At 34.3% G+C, this 24,719-nt stretch overlaps 2 protein-coding genes and 1 long non-coding RNA gene across 8 annotated transcripts; 2 read left to right on the forward strand and 1 right to left on the reverse strand.

The window, feature by feature from the left end:
• Positions 1-15: 15 nt before the first annotated feature.
• On the reverse strand, positions 16-14,309 carry ADD1 (ADD domain-containing protein 1). 3 transcript variants are annotated; one of them, XM_014244426.3, is made up of 6 exons: positions 13,875-14,309; positions 7,186-7,651; positions 5,841-7,114; positions 3,693-4,811; positions 3,229-3,624; positions 2,408-3,163 (listed from the first exon to the last, which is right to left on the reverse strand). In XM_014244426.3, exons 1-6 carry the CDS (start codon positions 14,104-14,106, stop codon positions 3,015-3,017), a joined length of 3,636 nt encoding a protein of 1,211 aa, XP_014099901.2. In that variant the 5' UTR covers positions 14,107-14,309; the 3' UTR covers positions 2,408-3,014. The 3 variants fall into 3 exon arrangements, with proteins under 3 accessions (XP_014099895.2, XP_014099911.2, XP_014099901.2); XM_014244420.3 differs by lacking the exons at positions 2,408-3,163; positions 3,229-3,624; positions 3,693-4,811 and adding an exon at positions 16-2,274 and having other exon boundaries at positions 13,875-14,300; XM_014244436.3 differs by lacking the exons at positions 2,408-3,163; positions 3,229-3,624; positions 3,693-4,811; positions 13,875-14,309 and adding exons at positions 16-2,274; positions 9,992-10,439.
• Positions 10,585-11,231, forward strand: LOC138857203 (uncharacterized). Its single transcript, XR_011396236.1, has 3 exons — positions 10,585-10,821; positions 10,877-10,987; positions 11,050-11,231. It is a non-coding gene; the product is annotated as an uncharacterized lncRNA (long non-coding RNA).
• A 991-nt stretch (positions 14,310-15,300) lies between the features above and the next one.
• On the forward strand, positions 15,301-18,380 carry PI31 (Proteasome inhibitor 31 kDa). Of its 4 annotated transcripts, none has more exons than XM_014244444.3 (5): positions 15,301-15,401; positions 15,926-16,110; positions 16,177-16,467; positions 16,536-16,648; positions 17,690-18,380. In XM_014244444.3, exons 2-5 carry the CDS (start codon positions 15,928-15,930, stop codon positions 17,922-17,924), a joined length of 822 nt encoding a protein of 273 aa, XP_014099919.1. In that variant the 5' UTR covers positions 15,301-15,401; positions 15,926-15,927; the 3' UTR covers positions 17,925-18,380. The 4 variants fall into 4 exon arrangements, with proteins under 4 accessions (XP_014099919.1, XP_036218665.1, XP_036218669.1 ...); XM_036362772.2 differs by having other exon boundaries at positions 15,333-15,401; positions 15,894-16,110; XM_036362776.2 differs by lacking the exon at positions 15,301-15,401 and adding an exon at positions 15,430-15,581.
• Positions 18,381-24,719: the final 6,339 nt, after the last annotated feature.

Raw genomic sequence — 24,719 nt, forward strand, 5'->3', positions numbered from 1 at the left:
TTTATAAACGTAAAATTAATATGTAATTTCTTTTATTTACTTCTATTTTTCGCGCAATGATTTTATATATACAATATACATATGCAAATCTAAAAATAGTTAATTCAAATTAATATATAATATTAAATTATTGAATATTTATAGATTCTAGATGTTAGTGTGAAGCATTAGGCAACTATTTATGTGCATATTTCTGAAGTACTCTGCAATAGTTGAACTGCAATCATAGATATGCATGTGACCTTTATGTTTTCGCTTTACATACATTTAGTTCTAGCATAAAAAATTCTGCATATTTTACAGAAAATTGTAAATTAAAAATAATATTTGTTGTTTTACCAACTCCTTATTGGGAAAATAAATATTCTTAGCAATTTTAACAGTTAATGGCGTAAATCTACTCAAGATCAAAAGACGTAAATGTAATAACAACTTAAAAAACTATACGCGCAGGCGTACAAAGACTAAGTCTAAGTTATTTTGCATGATTTGGAGACGTTAAAAACTATATGCTAAATGCTAAGAATTACAAAAATTTCAAACAACCGAAATATTTGCAATAACTGCTGCTGCCTATGGTGGGCAAACAAATAATTACCCCTTACGTGTTCGTTGTGTTCGCACTTTCCAACAAGTTATCGGCCAAGTCGCTCAACAGCTCGGGCGTAGCGGCTTGCGTTATTGGCGCTTTTCCAGCTTGCATGTCGGCAGCTGTGCTAGTTACCTCAGTGTTGGTGTTTGTTTCGGCCTCAGGCAGTTGTGCTTTCTTCATCAGTAACATTTCGATTTCTTTTTCAACATCGATTTCGGGCTCATTTAATTCAACGGCGTTAGTTTCGCTCTCAGTAGCTGCTTTAATTGCGCACGCTACCAAACCACTCTTGGTGGTCGCCTCGCGTCTGGCAGCTAACACATCGTCGGATGACGCGCTTTCTGTTGGGTTTTTCGTAATAACAGCGTGCTCATTTGTAACCTCGGACACTTTTCCGCTTTGCTTTATGGGCGAATCTTCCGAGTCGGCCACATCAGATTCGTCGAACACAATTGGTTCGATAATGTCGTCGGCAGACGCGTTATCAACGCTGCTAGCTGTGTCTGGTGAAGCCATTTTAGTTTGTTGTTGTTCATTCTTCTCAATTTCTTTCTGCTTTTCACTCGCCTGCAATCCCTCAATCACACGCTTAGCGCACTCGCTTACGGTTTCCATCTTCGTTTTTGTACACTTTTCGTTGCTATCGTCATTGCTGTTTGCCGTGTTCTCGTCGATGACCACTTCCAGTGACTGCTTCTCACTGCTGCTATTGCCTTCAACTTCGATAATCAGCGATTTCTCTTTGCCTTCATCCTCGTCATCCATGACAATTGTATATTTTTCGCCATTACCGTTATTCTCAACCTCAACACATTTCTGCGCTGGCGATTTTTCGCCATCCAACACTATTTCGGTCTCCTTACCTTCATCAATGGAACTCTCCAAATCTACCGTTAGTATTTCCATATCACCAGAATCATTCTCATTTCCAGCTTCATCACTCTCGTTGAGCTCCTTTGTGTCGGCATCGTCGGTACTTTCAGCCACTTCCAATTGCTCTTCTGTGCTTGCCACGCTCTGCGCTTCGTTAGGGCGCATTTCAGTCTTTGACTCATTTTCGTGCTGTTGCAGCATATCTCTAGCGAATGGGTATTCTTCTTCGGCCTTCTTCAATGATATGGCGCATTTCATTTTCAGTTTCAAATCGTTACGTTTCATCTCTTCCAAGCGCTCGCGTTCAAGCATCTCCTTCTGCTTCAACAGCGTCGGATTCGGCTTGTTGGTGGTTTTCTTGCGAGGCTGTTTGCGTTGTTGTTGCTGCTCGCCACCATCTGAGTCCACTTCCAGAAGACTGACGAGAAATTTCTTAGCCGCTGACATCATATCGACCTCTTCCATTTTATTATTATCATTGGGCCTTTTGATGGTAATGGTGTTGCTGTTGGAAAGCGACGGCAGCTTAGTCAAACTCGGCACTGGTGTAGTAGGCACAATTGTAGTGCCTTTGGGAAGCGTCAGTTGTTCTTTTAATATCAGTTTTTGACGGTTATCCTCTGGGCTGATATGACACGCAGACTTGCTGCTGGGGGCAGTGGTAATGATCGTAATTAATTGTGGTGTTTCAGGCGTGTCGGTTTGTTTGGCTGGCTCTTCGTCTTCATTGTCCGAGTCAAGCGTAATTGTGTCCGTTTTAGGTTCCACAATCTCGATTTCATTATCCTCATCGTCACTAGCTTGTTTATCTGTTGGGTGAGGGAAGAAAGAGATATTAGTATACAAATTTAAGAAATTTATACAATTTAAACAATACAATTTTTTAATTAAATTTTTATAACCTCACTTTATGTTATAACGCATTTGCGCATAAAAAGGCAGTTTTGGATTTGTAGCGCAAAATTTCATTCATTATTATTTAATTTATGAATTACTAAATTTCTTTTCACATAAAAAAAAAACTTAACTAATGAATTGTTAAATTACAAAATGGTTTCGCACTTAAATACACAAAATAAATATTAAAAAACAAAAAAAAAATGTGTAGCTGCTTAATAAATGATGTATTTTTAGCATATCATAGCTTAATACATATATTTTTTATAACATGATGACTATAATTTCGCATATTTTTCGGACTAAATATAAAAAAAAAATATTTTCAACAATTTTGTTTGTTTTTCACAATTCTTGTGTGTTTACTGCTTTGATTTTTTGCAATTTTTTTTTTAACAAATTTCATACTTCTATACCATAAATGGCACTGACTAATTGAAAAAATGCTTAAGTGCACTAAATTATAACCGTAGTAATATCAGCAAACACTTTCAAATGCCAAAACAAATAAATAGAACTTATTTGGACTTTAGTGTTATAAAAATTATTATAAAATCTTAGCATACTAATACTTAACGCACACTAATTTATTAAAGTTAAAAAATGTTTAATATTAAATAGAGATCTATAGCGCTTATTATAGTAGCGGTACTTAATCGAGGAAAAACATTTCGTCCACTGGTAAACTTCGGCAATATTTTGGCAAGGGTTTATCCTTCGGGAATGTAAAACGTTCGCGCATATAACGCTTATAGCTAAACAGAGCCAGTTGCCAACGCATTTTAACCGTTGAAACGTTACCTAAAAAACAAGTATAAAAATTTTGCACTATTATATATATACCTATTATATAAGGCTTTTCTTACGTTTGAAATCCTTTAGTTCACTGGCAATGTACTGCCAGTACTTTGAGCGCAACACTTGATCGTAGTAATCGACATTCAATTTATCCCACAACAATGGATAACGTTGCACAGCACGCACCAACTGCAGCATGAATTCCTTATCGTCCGGTTCGTCCTGCAAACGGCTGTCGTTCTCCGTCACCTCTTGCATAAAATCAATATCGATATTTTCTAAATGCTCATTGCGTAAATCTTCTTCGACAATTTTGTAGAGAAATGATAACTTTGCCAAATATTTTGAATATTTTAATTCTAAATTAGCGCGCTTGATTTCGCTCTTAATCGTTTTTAAACGGAAGGACTTGTACATTTCATATAAATGCGACCAACGATCCATTATATCCTCGCAATTTAGATCTGTAACCATAAAAGAACAATGAAACTAAGTAATATAGTTCAACAACGTCGATGCAGCGGACACAAACCATTTAGCATACTACTTTGGGAGCGCAAACTCCGCCATAAGTGCATCCAGAGCGAGTTGCGCGACTGCACATCGATGGAATTGTACTGTGAATCGCCAGATTTGCGCCATAACACCGGATTACATTTGACGAAATTGACAATTTTCAAATCCAAAGCGCGCACTTCTAACGCTTGCACTTCCAACGCTTTTACACCACTCGACGTTTCGTAGTCTTCCGCGTCCGCAACACTATCATCATTATTCCAATCATGTAATTTGTCGTCTTTTAGTGTGCTCTTTTCGATGACAGTGGGCTTTTTATGTTCAATGTGCTGTGCTTCATCATCGTCACTGCCACAGTCCACTTCCACCCATTGGTCTTCTGGCAGATCGCGGTTGGCGAGAAAGTTCGTTGTCTTATCGAAATAACCGTTGAAGCGTTTACCATCGCGTATGCGTCGCTCCACGCGCACATAGCGTTTACGTATATTCTTCCAGCGCAACTTTATATTCTCGGTGCGTTTAAAGTGTGCCGCTACGATGCGCCAGTACTTGCGCGTCACCTCGAAATTACCATAGTCGGGATGGCGTGTACACCAAATCGCCGGATATTTCTCAATGAGTCTGGCCAGTTTGCGATCGCGTGCATGTGTTTGCTCCTCCTGGCTCATGTAATCCTCAGTGCCATAATGTGCTTTGTTGCTGTAGCGTAGCGTTTGCTGTTGCTGTGCGACATATTGTTCGAAATCAGCGGCGCCATCAGCGTCAGCATCGTTCTCCTCATCATCGCCATCGGCATCGGCAGTGGCATCCACATCCTCATTGGCAGTCATATCGACACCGTCGTCATAATATGTTTGATTCGTTGGCTCGTCCAGTGTATTTTTCATCCAACTATTATCGCCAATCTCGTCATTTTCACCATAATCCTCGTCGTCGTCACCATCGGCGCCACCGCGCTTGAGCTGCCCCAGTGGCATAAGCGGTGAAAGTGGCGGTTTCTTATCAACGCCTTCGCCATTCTCCATATTCGCATACAAACTTTTGCGATATTCATACACTTGATTGTGGAAACTGTTCGCGCTGGTATTGAAGAGATCTATATCTTCAAGTTGACCGTAACGGACATAGTCGACGCCTGAAATATCAATTTTTTAAATTTATTTTTAATGCAAGTAATTCATTTTAATTTAATGTTTATTTGATGCTGCAACAAATGCTATCGAGTTGCGAATTTCATTGCCTTCAGACATTTTGCCAACACATGGACCACTCATTACAAACCGCGCTAATTTTTTGAGTTTACGATTGCTTGGAATATATATGTATATATATAACATTTGATATTTACTTCTAAAATTTACGGGAGGACTTTGTGGAAAGTATGTAGTACGTCAGTTATCCAGACGGTAACAAACTGGAATTGTCTCTCCGCTATGTATTATATGGTTCTGAAGCAACAGCATCTTGCTTGTTTACCCATATAGATGTATAAAATGTTAGCTTTGTAGTCCATGACAAAACTCTTCGTGTGTGAAGCTTTAGCGAATCCCGAAGAGTTGCGTCGCTGAAAGTCAATGAAATTGAACTCGAAACGCATCAAACATCCGCTATTGTTTCGTACTTACATTTCTGTTTGCATTGCACCGAACATTTGTGCTCATATTTTCACCTTTTTCACACTAAATATTTAAAACGCAGTCCATGTGCACAACAAATGACTCAAGACAATGACTAAGTGATTAGCCTTACGCGTTTCAATTCGTTTATATACTAAATTTTGTTTTTTTTTCAGTTTCTACTATATACTTAGTTTAATTTAAAAGTTCGAATAACGGTTTTTAGTAATAGAAAATCGTTATTTTAATTTCGATATTTGTTTCTCAAATAATAAAATATATTTTTCTATATTTATTCTAATTTCCATATAAATTAGATCTAGGCATTCGAAAATAGAAATTAATTTTCGAAAATCAATTTCGAGATTTGATTGTCGAAAAACATTTTAACTATGAAATTTAATTTTTCGAAAAAAATTTCATATTCGAAATTAGCATTTTGATTTTCGGAGTTCATTTCGAAAAAATATTAATGCTACGTTCTTTAGTACTTAACAATATTTCTACATACAGATGTAACATATATCGAATTTTGCATAACCACATACCTGCCGCCAACTGTCCGTTTTCCAGGCTATCCGCATCATTAACAAATCCCAATTGTCGCATATCACCTAAACATTTATCCTGCAATCCCTTAAAACGCCCAATCGCGTAAGTCAACAGATATGAGAGATGTATGTAGAGTTCTTTGACTTCAAGATAATTGCGCGCCTGTTTGTAGGCATTCGAGTTGGTCAGTGTTTGCACTTTACCAGTAAGATGTTGGCAAATCTCCATGGCATTGAAGACCTGATCCTGTAACTGGGAGCGCGCTTGACCGATGGCAGTGTCGGGAAAGACGTGACGCACCATGACCGGTGTACGTACTGCAGTTGCAGAATTAACCGTTGCAGGCGTAGCTGTTGGCGCAACAGGCACACCATTAATCAATTGTATTTGTGTACCTCGAATAGCACCATTTTGACCGCTAACCGGCGTCACAGTGGTATTACTATATCGTATCATTTGCGGTTGTTGCATTGAATTTTGTTGATGTTGTTGCGATACTGAATAATATGTTCGGGCTGGGGTTATTTGTACAGGGCGACCACTTGCAGCATGTTGTATAGCTGTTATAGGGCTTGCCTGGCGCATCCAAGCATTACTCGGCGATGGAGTGGTAGTAGGTTGTGGTTGATTTGTACCCTGGCGTTTCACCTGTATCAGTTTGCCATTGGGCAAACGGAATGTTTCTTGTTGGGCTGCCGAATTTAGATCGATACGATAACCATTGATAGTGTGATAAACAGGGGTATGATTTCCGGTTATTGGCGCATTTCGTGCACCTATAATTGTACGCCGTACAATTGGTGCAGGCGAGGGATGTCGGATGGGTATGCCGGTGTTGCGTAGTACCAATGGTGGTGGAGTGTTATTGTGTGGTTTCAAGGTAATGCCACTACTATTCGGTGAGTGCGTTTGTAATGATATAATTTTCGGTGTTGATGTAATGGGTGAAGGTGCTGGCCGTGTCTTCTGTTGTACAGTAATTTGACAATCCGGCTCCAACATGCTCAGCAAATCAGGTGTACATACAACTTCATCATTTGAATTTTTCATACGTTTGGCAGGGGGTGCTTGTGGATGACTACCTGGCGATTTTGAATGCTTTTTTGTGCTAGAACTGCTTTGACTGCGTCGAGATGTTGCAGAATCTAAACTTTCCATAGAATCCGACATGTTTCCACATTTCGATTTGGCAAGACGGCAGCACGTTGAACGGTCCTGTGACAGTAGCGCTCTTTTTTCAGTTTCATTAGTGTGATTCACTTCGATATACCTGAAAATTAAAAAAACATTATTAAATAAGTTTATAATTGTAGTATATAAATTATAACAAACAAAACTCACTTCTTTTGTTTCTCTATGTAACGTATTAGCGCCCAATGTTGTGCACGCAATGGCCAAAGTATTTTCGGTGCGCAGCTAAAGCAATTCCAATTTTCGTTCTGTTCAATATCTACTACCACACCGCGAGACAAGTTCTTAACTATACATGATTTACAGAATACGTAGGGACAGCTTGAGCAACAGTAAACTTCACCACCTTGGCCACACCAACGACAATACAGTTCTGACCCATCTTCGCCTTTACTGAATTCGCCGCTGTTATAGAAGTCGTGGCATTTCAAGCAGTGTGTTACACGCAACACCGGATGCATGCGGATATTCTCCTCTTGGCTCGGTGCTGTACCGATATGAGTCTTACAGACAGTGCAGTGCACCTTGCGTTCACGCACCAGATCTACAGAGGGATATGCCCTGAGATAGAAACGTCGTTCTTCCTCGGATAAACTGGCATCAAATTCGATATTTTCTGCAAATCAAAAAAGGATTTTAATTATAAACGATATTAATAAAATAATAAACATATGATCTATTTGCATATACTTTTATATGTCTATGACCTATTCACAATGGTCCAATTTGGGATGCTTTGATATTTTTTACAAGTATTACTTTTACGTTTATGATAGAATAATGAATTAAATTTATATTGTATATATTATACATAAATATTTTATAATAATTAGCTTTATTTGGTTTTTTTAGAATTATGAAACATAAAATGCTTTATTACATTCACCAAGTTATGAGGAACGCCGGTCAGAACACATTGCCCGTTAATAAAAAACACATACGCTGAATATGTCAAAAGATACTACGATGTTCAGTACTGAGCAAAAAAAAACTGCACCATACTACTTTCATTTATAAAGTTGAAGAAAATTTCGGGGAGAGTACGATTTCCGTGGCGCCGCGATTTGACGATGGATTTGACTTAATTAAGCCAGAAAAAAACGAAAATGACGAATAAAATTTTTCGATATCTCGCTTCGTTTTCGAGATATCGATACTTGAATTTTGAAAAATTTGGGTATATGTATAGTTTAGGTCCCCCAACTAAGGAGGCCTCAAAAATGATTTTTTTTTTAAATCGTCTTATTTTTACGCGTAGATTACAAATCCGTGAGCGGAAAGAGATTTTTTTCACTATTTCTATTTTTTTTTTTTAATTTATTCAAAAAAAAATTTAAAAAAAAAAACGTTTCTTTATTTTTTTTATAAATATACATTAAAAATAAAAAATTGTGATACATTAAAATTAATTGTTCTTTTTTTCTTTGAAAAAATTGAGAGCAGCGACAAGGAGTTTGATGCGATTGAATTATGTAAACCCCAGTTTTGGACCGACCAGGGTTATTTTTTTGAAGCGCGGCTGAAGGCCGCCTGTGCGGAAAGGAGTTCAACGATCTTCGATATTCGTCCTCACCATCAGATTACAGCCAAGTGATCTGAATTCTACAGAATTTCGCCGCTACAACAACAACAACTAAGTGACTTGAATAGGTGATATGTGCAAAGTGTGTTAAATAAATTTTGAAAAATATACATAAATTATCGAAAAAATTCACTTTCCGCTCACGGATTTGTAATTTACGCGTAAAAATTAGACTATTTAAAAAAAATAATTCATTTTGAGGCCTCCTTAGTTGGGGGACCTAAACTACACATTTTCCCAAATTTTTCCAAATTCAAGTATTGATATCTCGAAAACGAAGCGAGGTATCGAAAAATTTTATTCATCATTTTCGTTTTTTTCTGGCTTAATTAAGCCAAATCCGTATTGTCCCGCCATTTTAAATATTTATTTCTATATACATTTATAATTTATATTTTTAAGTTACTATATATTGAAAAATCTCTATATTTTCGAAATTTTAATGTATATGAACGTCATTAATCTTGTTATTTACTCTCGAAAAAGTATTTCTTTTCTTCGACCTTTCCCAGTAAAACGAGATATGATATATTTAAAAACTATCGCCCTATTTTTTTCCACATCACTGTACATTAGCTATGCACACAAGTATGACAAGATCAGTAATTTCTCAGTCCCTAAAAAAAAAATCAGGGAAGTTTTTATGGAATTTCGATTGTAATTTGTCAAAATTCGACAACATCGAAGATTTAATACATTTTAACAGCGCCATCTCTCGCAGATATTTGATGAACTTAAATTCGGACGGAAGACAAGATTAGGTTTACGTCTTCGATAAATATGGCGATGGTATCTCTTCGTGATTGATACGCGAATGCTTGGAGCCGAAATACAACTCTACGAAAGCGGTTTAAATATTTGCTCTATGGACATTGGCAACAGAAATGTATAAACTCCGGCACTGACCATGCTGCCACGTAAATTAAAAGCAAATATAAATATGTCTCATAATATATTAAATAATAAAATTTGGTTTGAAAAAATATTAATACAACTGGATGATTTTAAATACAATGCAAAATTAAGTAATATAATAATTTCTTTGATAATGAGCATAACACTGCAATTAAACTAGTTTTACTTATGTAATTTATGGGTGGCTTCAAAATTTTAACACCAAAAATTTAACATACATTTTAAATGCCAAGCCCAGCAAATGTTGGGTTCACATCCACAAACCATGGTAAACTTTTAGGCATAAATCAAAACTAAAACTTAGAAACTATTTAGATTTCTAATGTTTTCATAATGTTGATAGATAAAAAAAACATTACCGGCTTTTCTATTATATTTAAAGTAAATCTTTACAATAAATTTATGAACCCACTATAAGGCATCTATGCAACCAATAATATTTCTGGCAACACTACTTACCATCATTGTCGTTGTTGGAAGATGCCTGCGTCAGGGCTGGCGTTGATGCGGTTGTAGTTGCCTCCATCTCGATGTAACACGTCTAGGTTATGTTCTGAGCACGAATAACGCTATAATCCTTTGCTGTGTAGTCCCTGCACACAATCTAGTTACTTATATCAATTGACCAACCGAAAATCACTGTTGACGAACACTTTTTCAATAATCCACAACGCCAGGTACACGCTGCTGTTCACACACTGATCGACATATGCATGAAACTGCTGCTTAACAATCACACCAATTTTATCACTATTCTTGCCTGTATGCTCACAAAGCAAATGTGCTTTAAAACACATTCACACACATACAATCATGAACACAAATTTATTATGGTTACTTGTTTGTTTAGTAATTGCAAATTTCAAAAGTAAAATTTAATTGAAAATCTGCAAAATTTTCTCTGTACACTACACAACTTGACACCACTCACTTCGGATTCAATATGGCGACGAAATTTTGCTTTGTCGTACGAATTATTTATTTTTTTTCATTGCTGTGTTCGGCTGACTTGCTCGACAGCATTCGCATCGTTGCTTAAATTGCCGGTCATGTGCTGGAAGAAGTCAGAAAACCGGGTGCGAGCGAGTGAGCGTATACGAAACGTCATTGCACCGAAAGCATTCGTGAACCGTTCGTGTGTATTTCGGTTTACCCGCCATATTAACACACCATCGGACCACCAGCAGGTAGTCGGTGATGGTAGAACTGCACGCATTAAATTTAGTATACAGAAAGGAAAAGTGGATCCAATAAAAATCGACTTCTGACCCAACAATTAAGATATATTGGTAAGTAAACAGGAATGTATATATATATATACATATATCATAGTATTATATATAGTCCTAATATAGGCATTAATTAAGTATACATAAGGGAAAAATGGACTCACTAAAAATTGAAAAGTCGGCTTCTGATCCGAGAATTGAGATATATTTGTAAGAAAATAAACAGGTATGTACATATATATATATATATATATATAATACATACATACATACATATAAATATTTTAGATTTTATACCACTATATACACCCGAACATATGATATATACATATATGTAGTTTGTATATATATAATTGTTCAAAAAGATTTCTTTTGGATAGATATGGCATACAATTTTAATACTCTGCAATTAATTCCTGAAACCATATAAGAAAATATATACATACATACATATACGTAAATGCAAGAAACATTAACCGATGCCTCTTTATTCCAGAAAGTCATGGCTACTGACAAATACATACAAATGTATGTACATATGTATACCATATATCTAGCCCATATCATGTAAATATCGCTCCTGTAAAATCCTTAACTTCAAGGAATAATAAAAGAGCCTTTAACTAGTAACATTTCCATCGGCAGTCGGGTTTACGTAAGTATTTGGAACCCATATGAATAAATTGTTCTTTTATATAATTTTTTGAATATGTCCCTACGAATTTAGAAACGATCATCATACTTATCAGCATTTCTAAAGAACGTTATTACTCGCTAAATTTATTATGCATAAAATTTACTGTTAACCGTATTTATTAATATCAGCAAAAGCAACCCTGTGTCCAGTTTTCTTCTAGTGGCGAACTCAGTATTCCAAGATTTTCGACAATTTTGCAAACATATATAATTTGTTGTTTTTATAGCAGCATTAAGTATTTGCAAATCAGTGTTTACGAATGATACGGCTATGATATTCCTTATCCGTATCCGTTTGGGTTATGTAGTCCTCTCGGTAAACGGTTTGCAGGCTCATTCACATGGAACTTTCGCTTCGCTTTTTTTCGTCAGACATTTGCTTTGACACAACCGTATGCTGTTGAATGAGTTCGTTCACACCGAAGCGAAACGGACCAAGATGAAGCAAATTGTTGGGCAACTCTCATATTTTTACGCTTTACAATTTTTATTAGAGAGAAACACCGAAAGCAAAGCATTCATTCTGTCGTTGTTGTTGTTGTAGCGGCAGAATTCTACCGAGTTGACAGTCTTTGGCCGGAATAAATCCGGGTCCGTTCCGGTTACGTAGACCCGACTGTCGTGGGAACGGCATTCATTCTGTCTTACTCTTTGCTTTCTGCGCATCTTTGTTAAAATATGAATTGAGGAAAGCGAGGAAAGTTGTATATGAATGGGCAGAAAGGGATGAACGATCTCATGTTCAGGAGAGTTTCGTTAGAATTGTCAATCGGGCCTTAAGAAACTCATAGAAACTTTAACAGAAATCTCTTGTAGCGTTGTTGGGTAATTAACCGGTGATTTAACTGATAGGTGGCTTGCAGCGGAGAGTATGACATGAGCTACCGTGAATGATTTATTAAAAAAAAAATTGCTTGAGATTACACTATTATGTTATCATACGGGACAATATTATTTTGTTTATTATCTATACAAGTGTAAATAAAGCCTTCTACAAGTGTAGAGTTGTTTACTAGACAAGTAATTATTGTGTCCCAAAAACGTTCGCTACTGTGAATGATTTACTCGTAAAGAAGAAATATTCTTTTATTTATTATTTACATATGTATTCAGAAAAGCGCTAAAGTTTAGGTTTTAATTTAAGCAGTTAAAATACTATTTCTATATTTATAGCCGATATTATATTTCTTGGTAATAAATATTACACATTTTAAAGAGAAGTAAAACAGCGTATCTGTTTCTATAATTAAATAAATAGAGTTTATTTCGTTTAGTTGTGCAATTTATTAATAATTTTATTAAGAGAGCTTGTACTAAATTCATTCATATCTATGTATGTATATACAGTAAATCACGCTTAATTACCGAACCCGTTTAAAAACCAATATTTATGGGCTTAGTTCTGGCATCGAAGGAAGCGGGCTTTAAGTACCTCAGAAGCAAAAAGATTTTCCCTATGGTATTTATGCAGGGCTTACTGTGTGTGTATACGTACGTGTTGTTGTAAAATATTTAAAAAATGCATTTAACATTGGAAAGATAATAGAACAAATGCACAAGCTGGGACTCTTCTAGTTTCAGTTGCTATTAAAGCATGAATGAATGACTTTACTCTGTAAAGTGAAATTTAAAAATGAACAATGTTTATTTTTATAAACCAAAAACCAAACAAAGTAAATATAATAATATAACTAGACGCTAAATTTGTTGTTTCAAAATTTTCGCAGACATATCGTCTGGGGGAACAGGATCATCTGAAACTGATGCAATCGCAGCGTCGCTGATATCAGATTGTTATCGCAAAAAGTTAGTTGACCCGGTAATTAATGATTTATATGAAATACATATGTTTTTGTAAATGTTTAATATGCATTTATTTGTGAAGGTATTCACGGAAAATACGCGGAAGGCAACCACACAAATAAAGTACATCAAGAGTCACGAGCACCAAACCTTTTCAGTCCTTCATCCCATAAAACTTTGCCCCAAATGGGACACTTGTTTATGCGCTTCACTAACATTTATGTCGCTTTGGCGCATTTAATTTATATGCATCCGTCCCCAATAATCCTTGCCTAAATGCCATGTCGATGCGAGCTGCCGGGCATTGGCCGGACCTTGATCGCTTTTACATTGAGTTCTATCATTTCTCGAAATTCAATATTTTTCTTTAAAATTTCTCCTTAATCTAATAAGGACGAAACCGTCGACGACATCCTTACTTTTGTTACAAACAAGATATTTTTTAATTGCAATGTCGTCGAATTGTATTGTACAGATCCGTTCGTGATCGCACACGAGATTCGCGGAATTGAGGTTGGAGGAAACATAATTCGAATTTCACATACTAAAATCTTCAACACCTACCACCAAACATTGATATGTTTATAAATTTGTTAGTGTAAATAGTTACTTACCAAGATTTAAAGTTGGAACAGCTCCATCTTTTAATCTCTTAGTCCCTACTGCATAATCCTCAAAATGTATTGCACAAACAAACGTGTTTGAGGGAGCTATCCTCCTTCCTTCGAAGCCCAGATTTCGGCACCACTTTTGTGCAGTTTGTTCGTTTTTCGGCCAAATGAACAAATTGCACATTTTGTTATTGTTATTGCACTCGCGCACACAACATTTCCGAATTCGCGGCATTTTCAAATATTTTAAATAATTAGTTTGTTTCTTTACTGCTAGTAGCTGCTAGCTATCAGGATAAACAATACTGAGCGAATTTAGAAGTTACTCTCACAAAGAGCAAAATAATATATCAAAATTTTGTTTTTAATAATCACATCATAACAACACTTAAATAAATATAAATTTTATTTTCACTATTAAAATAAACGAAATCAAGGCAAATTCGCCAAATATGGCTTGCTTACACATGTGTTTTAACAGCTGTTTTTCATATGGTTTTAGCTATTTTATGCTAGAAGAAATTTCACTGGCTGAAACTGTCAGCTATGCTTTTCTTTCGCTTTCAACTTGCGCTCTCTTCTGCTAGGTTTTTGAGTTAAGAAACGTTTGTTCAGCAAAAACTATTTAGTGATAGCTAGCAATTAAGAAACGAACTTACAATTTTTTAACGATTTTAAATTTCAATTCACTAACCCTTCACTACATTGTTTCTACATATTTAATTTATATCAATTATTTTATTATTTGCTTCGCTTTTTTTCGTTTGTACGCACAATAACAAAATTGTTCTATGTTGACAAATTTGGAGAATCTCCTCTATCCAACCATACCCCGTTTTAACCATGAAGCGATGGTATACTAAAGCTGACTTTAAAATAGATAATAACATTAAAATTTCCAAACATAATGTAAACCTTTATATGAAACCGAGTGCTATTGTAACCATGAAAGGAATTTCTAAATGAAAAGGAATGTCAAATTCGTACGTGAATTGTTACGAACAAGAACTCAAAGCGATTTACTGAAGCCTTTTAACATAGTATAATCCTACTAGTATCAAAAGAATCAGCTATTGTATCATACTATATATATATATATATATATAATCAGGTACACTTCATGGATAGTAACTACATTGATAGTATAAGTCGAAATAATCACCAAAACAAAACCAAAATAAATATATGTATAAAAAAGGTCAGTTTCAGATTATCAAAAAGTCGTAATAAAATTTTTTTGCTTATAGTGCACTTTACTAGAACATTATTCAAGTCTTAGAATAGTGGAAAAGCTCCCTCAACTAAAAAAAGAAGCAAATTGCTTGAAATTGTAATATTTTTTTTTATCCCTGGTTACGATATGCTCTTGTTTATTACCAATACATGTATGTTTATAAATCCTTCCACCGGTGTAGTCTTGTTTACTAGACAAGTAATTATTGTGAGCTCCATATGTGCTCACTACTGTGAATGATTTACTCATAAAGAAGAAGTAAATTGCGTGAGATTGTAATATTTTGTTATCATACGGTATAATATTATTTTGTTTATTACTTATATATATGTATACAAAAAGGATTTAAATTTTTGATTTTAGTTTAAGTAGTTAAAATACTATTACAACACCTATACACGTTATTATATTTCTTTGAAATTAATTATACTATATTTTAAAGAGAAGTGACACGGCGTATTTGTTTGTATAAGCAGGTATCCAAAGCTTATTTCGTTTAGTTGTGCATTTCATAATTTAATTTAGAGAGCTTATACTATTCGTGCATACATATGTATGTATGTATTTTAAAATTACATTTAACATTGGAAAGATAATAGTATAAATGCACAAGCTGGGACTTTTCTAGTTTCAGTTGCTATTAAAGCATGAATGAATGACTTCGCTGTAAAGTGAAATTTCAAAAATACCCAATGTTTATTTTTATAAACCAAAAATCAAGCAAAATTAAAATGTCATACATATTGATATTCCCCTGAAAAAATAAAAAATAATATTAATATAAATAGCAACTAAATTGGTTGCTTCGAAATTTTCGCAGACATGTCGTCTGGAGGAGCAGGATCCTCAGCAACTGGTGCAGCCGCCAATGACTTTTTTGGCTGGGATTTGCTATACAAAACAATTGAAAATACTGTTGATAAAAAGTCTGATGTATTGATTGCACTAGCGCACTTTTTGCTTGTGAAACACTATAAGATGCAATGCATCGGCATTGGAGAAGATGTAAGTAATTTAAACTTCATGTTTTGTTGTTCAATTATGTTTCACATTTTCGCTTCTTTTTCAAAGAAAACTATTTCAACAGAAGATGTTGGTTCTGAACTTTTACCTGATGGTTGGAATGATCGAGGCAAGAGATACGCCTTGCGTTATTTACACAATGGTCGATTGTATCTTCTAATAGGACATAATACAGAGGATTTTATTACTATGAATTTACTCGATGTTAAGGACACCAAGGTAACTAATATAACTCTAAATCCACAAGAATGGATAAAACAGCTTAAAGGACCGCTAAACACAATGATGCCTGAAGCGTCGTTAATATCAGATCGTTATCGCAAAGAGTTAGTTGACCCGGTAATTAATGATTTATATGAAATACATATGTTTTTGTAAATGTTTAATATTTATATTTATTTGTGCAGGTGTTCACGGGAAATACACGAGAGGTAACCACACAAACAAACGTAAATCAAGAGTCACGAACACCAAACTTCCGCGATCCACTCGCAATAGGCGGGCCGATGAGACCTGGCGGGTGAGTTATATGAGTGAATTAAGATATGCATTTCCGGACGGATGTCTGTAATTGTGTCTTTGTGTTTTTGTTTGATACGTCTGCATTTACATCTTATAGTAGGGCAAAGTGCAATTTTCAGGACGTATTGTTAGTAATACTTGTAGAAAATTAAGAGAGTTTGTCTATATTTGACATTAATAACGTTCATTTAATAAATTATTTAAAAAAAACTTAAATCATTAAATAAAAAAATAAAAATAATATTGTATGTACCAGAATATTGAATATCGTTTTTTGGCAAATCATCAATTTGTGGAAAGACAGCCGACAGCCGAGTCAGCGTTTGGTTAACTATTCATAATTTACATTATTTATTTCAAGTAAAACTGTAATCTCAGCTCTCAGTCATATGCCGCAAAACTATTTATATTGCTTATTTTGCGGTTCGATTCGCAGTAAGAACAAAAGCTTTTCTTGGTCGAGTGGTATTTTCGATGATAAAAGTTTGTATGTGTATATTAAAACTATAAACTCTCTTCTAAAACACGCTTTAAACTCTTCAACTTATATCGTATTTTCATAACAAACAGGTTGTTAACCCTTAAATAAAAATGTATATAATTTATCATGCACTTTTTATTACAATTCAAATTTTTTATTTTCACGAGTATCAATATTATCATCATCTTTGAAATCAATTTTTAAATACTGCACTAAAATACTTATCAGTCTTTGTTAATAACTATATATTTTTGATACGCACGGGTTAATTTAATGAGATGGCGTAAGCAATCAAGAAGAAATGTTCAGTTGTTTTTAAGTTCTCAAACAAAGCGTGAGCTGAAAGTATTTACATAATATATTTACACCCACCATTAAAAACAATAAGTTTTCCTGCCTTAAAAAATTTTGCTAAAAAATCTCTAGCATGCAAACTAATAACATAGTGCGCATAGTAATATTATTGCTTTGCTCAACTGTTTCTGTGAAGTGTGTATAAACTGGCGTTTTTATAAAAATTTTCATTTCAATTTCCAATAATTGTAATATTTTTTGCAGTTCTTTTCGAATGGAGCCTCGCCCGTTTGGCTTTCCCGACGTTGGACGTGGCGACTTAGATCCTTTGGGTCGCGGTGGTCCTGGTAATCTCTTTCCGATGCCTTCACGTCCCGATTTTAATGCCGGTCTGAATCCGCGTTACGATCCCGTTGGTCCAGACGGACGTATTCTGCGTGCCGAACCCAATCCGGATCATCTGCAACCACCAAATTTCGGTTTCGACTACTACATGTAATAATGAAAATGCGATAAAAATGCCAAAAAGCATATGAATTATTTTAAATATTCATAAAGGATGTAATTAGGTTAAATAATTGTTGGTTAAAGCCTATTCTTTTGATAGTTGCAAACTGTTTAATTCAAGAGCGGACTTTAACATGTGCCTTTAACGCACTTCGAACTACATAAAACTGAATGATAATAAGAATTTAGGTTACTATAATAAATAATAAATAAATAAATGTTAAGGGATAATTTGCAACTTTGCTTGAATGAGTCTTAACCATTGATTAAATAACCGAAAAACGAAAAGAAACAACAATTAATTTGTATTGGTAATTTTTATATCGATTTATCAACTGTAAGACAATACTTAAATCAAATTATGTGGTTTAATATTTGAATTGCATTTGAGTACAATTATATTATATTTATTATTCAATAAAATAGTTTGGTTATAGTACACCTGGAATTAGAATTTTATTTTAAAATCTTCACGAGTGTTCAATGCGAGTTGTTACACAATTGTTGTGCAATTCTAGACTCTAAAACTAGAACGTTCACAGTATACAGCTTTAAGATCGTGTCGACATATTTGATGTGTTAACAGAATTTTTATTCTTCGGCTACATAAAACCGACTGTGTTCGAAAACTTAATGATAGCCGTAGCTTTTACGAAGAGTTTCCAGCTTTGAAGTTCATTAAGATAAACTTTGGTTGTATCAAAGCTATAAATGTAAGACGATGTGCTTTTCCCGTAGATCTGTGCACCCCTCTTCTTATGTAATTAAACACCATATTTTGGAGCAAGTTTTTAACTATGTTGATTTGGGAGTTTATATAGACCCTAAGTTTAATTTCAGTCTTCATATTGATACCCTGGTCTTAAAAGCAAAAGCTGTCCTCAGTTTTGTTAAACGTTGGTCTAAAGAATTTAGAGATCCGTATATTACTAAAGCATTTTATACAACTTTGGTTAGACCTATATTGGAATGTTGCTCTGTTGTATGGAACCCTAACTACCAAATCTATTCTGACAAGTTAGAGTCTGTTCAAAATCAATTTTTACTTTTCGCCTTAGCGCATTTCCGATGGGATTCTAGGGTAAGTCTACCTCCATACACTAGTCGTTTAAAACTTATTAATCTACCTACACTTTCTAGTCGTAGGGAAATGCTTGGCATAATATTCTTGAATAGAACAGTTTGCAGTTCTTTTCTCCTGTCTGAAATTAAATTTAATATCCCGTTTCGCTTTTCGAGGCAGTTAAGACCTTTACTGTTAAAATCCTGTGGATCAAATTTTGAACTAAACGGAGTGGCGCCATATATGTCATGATTTTTATTCTCATTCCTGCGCATTTGACTTATCTGACTCGCTTTTCAAAATTAAAAAGAATTTATTTTGCTTTCTCTTAATAAAAAAAAAAATAAAACAATTTATTATATCGTAGCTATAAATCTTAGCTGTTGAAATTTTTGTTTCTGTATGCGGATTGCGCCCCTCGCGTCGGTTGGGCGGGAGGAGGGTAATTGTTGGGTTATTATTATTATTATAATACCCTTCACAAATACAAAAGTTTCCATACTAGAACTTGATTTTGATCGGTTAGTTTGTATGCCAGCTACATATTTTAGTGGTCCAATCTAAACATTTTAATCTTAGATCTTACGTTGCCTTAGACAATAATCTTTTCCGAATTTCGTGGACTCGATTTTGATCGATCAGTTTGTATGACAGCTATGCTATATGCTATAGTGCTCCGATATCGGTTCCGACAAATGAGAAGTTTCTCGAGGACAAAAGGATGTGTGCCAAATTTCAGATCGATACCCCAAAAACTGGTGGATTTCGCATATATACATACAGAAAGATAGAGGTATATGGCTAAATCGACTCAGCTCGACACGCTGATCATTTAACTATATATTTTATAGCGGTTTCGACGTTTCCTTCAATACGTAAAGCCTTAAACGCGTTTCTGTCGAAACTGTATTTTTGAAATCCGTACTTGGATTGTCGAGCAAATTATGTACGTTTTTTAATTTGCTTCAAGAAACCCGACTTCTTGGAATCACCCTCTTCGGTAGAAGTTTTCTTGTCAGGTCATTTCAAAAATTAACCCAGCAATCGCTATTTTTTTTCATCGAAATATCATTTTTAATAAAGCCTAAATAAAGAAATTCGATTCCTTTTTCTTTACTCTAGCTAATTTGCTTCATCCACTTTCAATTTTAAAGGGTATAAAAAACTGCTGTAGATACTCATAGGAACACAGGCATAAAGAAAAAAATTTTTTTTTGGACTTTAGACCATTTTAACTCGAAAATAATCGAAATCCAATTTCAGGAAGCCTCTATTTTATGGTTAATGTTTGAATTTCCTGAAGCTCGTAGTCTATCTCCATAGGATAAAAAACCCTCTCGAGTGAAATGTTTTATTTTATGATTTCAGATAAAAATTGTGGTCAGGCCGCGGCAACACGACTTAAGGAACCAACAAAAGTCGATTTTTAATTTTTCAAAAAGCGAAAAATATATATTTTTTTCATTTTTTAAATATTGTATATATGTTATGAACTGAAGTTTTAATAATTTTACAATGTACAACTTTGTGAGTACGTAATACGTACGTGTAATTTTGACATGAACTAAAGAAATAGGGAAACCCCCGCACGTGCGACTTGTGAAATTGTAAACTATCTAAAATGTATGAGTAATCCATTTATGTCAGTGTATATACCCGTTTACACGTATCATAAGTATGAATAAAAATAAAAATATCGTAAAATTTGAAAACGTTCCGGTCTCAAGGTAAAAACTTAGATGAAAGGAAGTTTTAAATATGTGTATATACTCATACTCATGAAGCGTTCAATTCCATACTGATTCTGATTCCTTCAAAGAAGGTCATTTAATTTGGGTCAGTTCCCTGAATATTAATTTTTTCCAGTTATTTACAGTAATGGATCATGTTTGCAAGATCTATATTAACACTTATCGAGAAACATCTTAGCCCTCTGTAATAAACTATAAGCTTAGCTCTTTAACTCAAGATTAGTAGGTTTTATAACATTTTTTTTAACTTTCCAAATTTTGTAACTTTTGTCTTCGGCGTCATCTACCGGTAACTCTATAACAGTTTGTGTTTAATTGCGTGTGTATAAAATGTTCGGCTTTATCCGAACTTAACTTCGTCTTATCTTTTATCGTTATGTAGTGGATAGCGGAGCCAATGGAAGAAAAGCTCGTCACAATATACTTTGGGAGTAATCGTGATCGATTCATGCTCGTTAATTCTCAAAAAACGTTGTGAGCTTTTGGAGCAGCGAGCATTTAAGTTTAACTGTATTAAATTTTTTGCGATAACTCGTAAAGCAGCGACGAAGCGATATTAAACTCATTGCAGTGCGAGAGGGCAAAAAAATTAGCTTTATTTTAAAATGTTACACTGTTGCCAGATCAGACAATATACTGAATTTTGAGTATTTGACTTAAAATACCTAATATTTATTACAATATTGAAATTAAAATTTAAAAGTATGTATGTATGTAGTTCAATTAATACCATAAATTTTCAATAACAAGTTAATAAATATTTGTCAACTGTCAAGTAATAATTCTTTTTATCATTTGTAATAGAAAACTAACCACCGAAACTGCAGATGTCTTCAAATACCTTTAAATTTCGCTTTTCATTGTTTTAATTTTTTTGCGATCTTGCACAGTGATTGGCAATGTCATCGTTGAAATATTATTTTAGCAAGATTTCAATCCGGCTGCTCTTTAATTACATTTAGAGAATTGTTTTATTGCCGCTAGTTATGTATATGCAATGATCTATAGAACAAAGGCGAATATTTAAAATATAAATAATGAGATTCTTCAATCAAAATATGCTGATTAGTAAAAGACACTTTCAGTCACTTGGAACGTAAATACAAAACAATAATTGTTTATTTAGGTTAGTGCAGAAGCCTTTGCAAATGAAAAACGAGAAAGAAATTCATAGTAGGTTAAAACCCATCGGAAACGAAAGATAAAATGACAAACATTAAAGGAAAAATAATTTACGGGCGATCTGAGGTTGGGAAGAGAAAGCTGAGGGGCGTGGTTGAATTTTTAAGGGTCAAAAACGGTTTATCTCGATTTCGGGCAAACCTACAAGTCTTATAGAAAAAAGTTATATGGTAATGAAAAGATCTATAACTTTTGTATGCAGACATTTTTCACATAATCTCAAAATTTATGTGGAAAATTCAAACAACCCAGTTTTTGGGTTATGTCCCTAACAGACTATTTTTTTTTTATTTCAAATATTTATTTTTCTCCTTATTCTGACCGAATATGAATATGAAAAAAAATCCTAATTTTCAATAAAACATTTTCAAGTCAAAATATCAGTTATTTTTCAATTAGCCTTATGTTCGTTAAAATATCTACTTTCTGATGGTATAAAAAATATACATTACTATGGTAAATTTCTTCAGAAAATGCAAAAAACGACCCGACTAAAGGATTCAAAACTGCTTTTTTACTGCTGCTACTACGAAATAATAAGTTAATGAAATAAAGAGAAAGGTTTCGAATCGTTTTTCAGCGGTTTGGTTGGATCTGTTTTGCATACATACATACATACATACATACATGCAAATAATCGGAAGGAGGAGAGTAGTATTCGTATGTCTATCTCTAATATTATATGGGATCAAAAATAAGTCATATCGATCCATGCCTTTACTAATGTGTAGCTAGGTAGGTAGGTAGAGTGGCTGTCTTTCGACACAGGCCTTTGTGAGGCCCATTCTGCTACCACTGGGACCAAAGTCCCCTCACCCTATTGGCTTTTCTCTGATCCACCCCGTACTTCTGATGAATTTCATCAGTAGGGCAAGTTTTGTGTAGGATATACTAACTTTTATTAATCATGTCAATTTAAAAGATGATTTGTCGTATATTTATCAAGATGTTTAAACGCCTTAACGTGGTCCTTGGGACTATATTAACGGTTGATATGTTAAGATATTTATTTCATTATAAATTGAGTTCTATTTTAATTTTGATATAAGAGTTTTAGTAATTTTAAGTTCTAGGATAACTAATACAATATATATTGTAATTTAATGACGACTTGGTCCTGCGTCTGCCATTACCACTCTGCCCTCTGTTTGCGTATCTGGTCGCCGATGTCCATCATAGCATCACGGTTCATGCATAAAATAATTTCAGCAGCCTTTTTATAAAAACGTATCACTAAGGGTGTATTTTGGAGAGAAAGTATTTAGTAAAAAAACAAGTACATTCTACTCTCTTTTACATTGAGTTTTAAGTTATAAAACACTTATATTAGCCTTAAAATTTAACTTAGAATCTCTCACGATAATAAATGCTTCTTTGGAATGATAACGAAGTTGAGAAGTAAAGATAGAACTGCTATATTGATGATTAATTAGTCCTCCTTATCCCTGTCCTAATATATGAGCTTTTTGTAGCAGTACGAGCGATAAGGAACCGCTTGAACTATTCGAGACTGATCTTCAAACTCTCAAGTTGTGAGTGAAAAAAAAATATATAAACAATAATATTCGATTTCTTAAACTTTTCACGTTGGTATAATGAGGACATCTTAACTGAAGACGTCGAGGGTTTATTGATGATGTGTCGGAAGTTGCACATATAAACTTTTTGAATTGATGAACTTCATTAAGAGCACAGCGTGGTTAAGAGAGGATATAATAGAGGGGATTCTGTCCATGTGGTTTTACAATGGACCTTCTAAACCTAATTGCGTAGTCAGACATTCACCCTACATATCTACCTACATAAATATGATTTGGTCAAAAGTCACAAAGAGCCAAATCGGTTAATAAAGAAACTGAACAACATGTTTAACTTCTTTTGATATTAGTCTGGTGGTTAAGCGTTTTTTGTGGAACAAATCTAAGGAAGAAGAAATTGAGTGTCTTTGATATCTCTCGTTGGCACATTAGGTTTGTGTCTTTAATCTTTTGTACGAATACTCAAGTTTATAAGAATAAAGGATATTTATTCTTTTGGAAGTAAAATTAATAAAATTACACAACAAAAACGATGCGTTAGCATCCTGCAATATTTAAAATTTACAATTTTTTTATTTTAGGGGAAAAATCGGGGAAAAGGAGGAAGTTGAAAAGCACAACTTGAGCTGTGTTTATTTATTATAAAATTTGTTTATATATTTGGCAACTAAGTAATACAGTATTTGCAAAAGTTCTCGTTATCATAATTAATACAGGTACTATAAAAAGGCTTGAAAAGATCTTCTCATTCACGCTATGATAAACTATGAATTTTGCCATAAAGATCGACTACCTGCGATGCTTTTACTACTAAAAGGTAGTAAAGGTCTCCTTTTAAGCTGGCTTCAAAGTTCATAGAACATTTTCGGTAACACTTCGTTCAATATCATCAATGCATATGTCAAAATATCTAAAAACTATATCTAATATTCTCACAAAAAATTGAATTGTACTACAAGACAATACATTTACAGCATTTTCAGTTGTCAAATCGATTACTCTACTTAACAACTTAATAGGTCGTGGCGGTAGGTGATTTTAATAATTGCATTTCATTTAATTTTTATTTATAAAATAACTCACTTTATATAATTTTAAATGCTCAACAAACGCGCCATTCATTTGCTAACCAATCCGCAGACTCGCTTGCCATTGGCATCGGCCGACAAACCTCTGAAGTAGCGGCGACCATTCGCCAATGTCCAAACTTTGCCACACGTTTACGGTGACTGCGCAAATTGTTTTTTTTTTAG

This window comes from Bactrocera oleae, chromosome 4, assembly GCF_042242935.1.
Source record: "Bactrocera oleae isolate idBacOlea1 chromosome 4, idBacOlea1, whole genome shotgun sequence".
NCBI classification, from domain to species: domain Eukaryota; kingdom Metazoa; phylum Arthropoda; class Insecta; order Diptera; family Tephritidae; genus Bactrocera; species Bactrocera oleae.

Excerpts from the sequence above, each read along its gene's own strand:
- ADD1 (XM_014244420.3), bottom strand. The coding sequence starts at position 14,106 with ATGCCGCGAATTCGGAAATGTTGTGTGCGCGAGTGCAATAACAATAAC. Across the intron at positions 7,115-7,185 it reads TACATAGAGAAACAAAAGAA|GTATATCGAAGTGAATCACA; the intron begins GTGAGTTTTGTT and ends TTTAATTTTCAG. Across the intron at positions 2,275-5,840 it reads AAACGGACAGTTGGCGGCAG|ATAAACAAGCTAGTGACGAT; the intron begins GTATGTGGTTAT and ends CTCACCCAACAG.
- PI31 (XM_014244444.3), top strand. The coding sequence starts at position 15,928 with ATGTCGTCTGGAGGAGCAGGATCCTCAGCAACTGGTGCAGCCGCCAAT. Across the intron at positions 16,111-16,176 it reads GCATCGGCATTGGAGAAGAT|AAAACTATTTCAACAGAAGA; the intron begins GTAAGTAATTTA and ends TCTTTTTCAAAG. Across the intron at positions 16,468-16,535 it reads GCAAAGAGTTAGTTGACCCG|GTGTTCACGGGAAATACACG; the intron begins GTAATTAATGAT and ends TTATTTGTGCAG.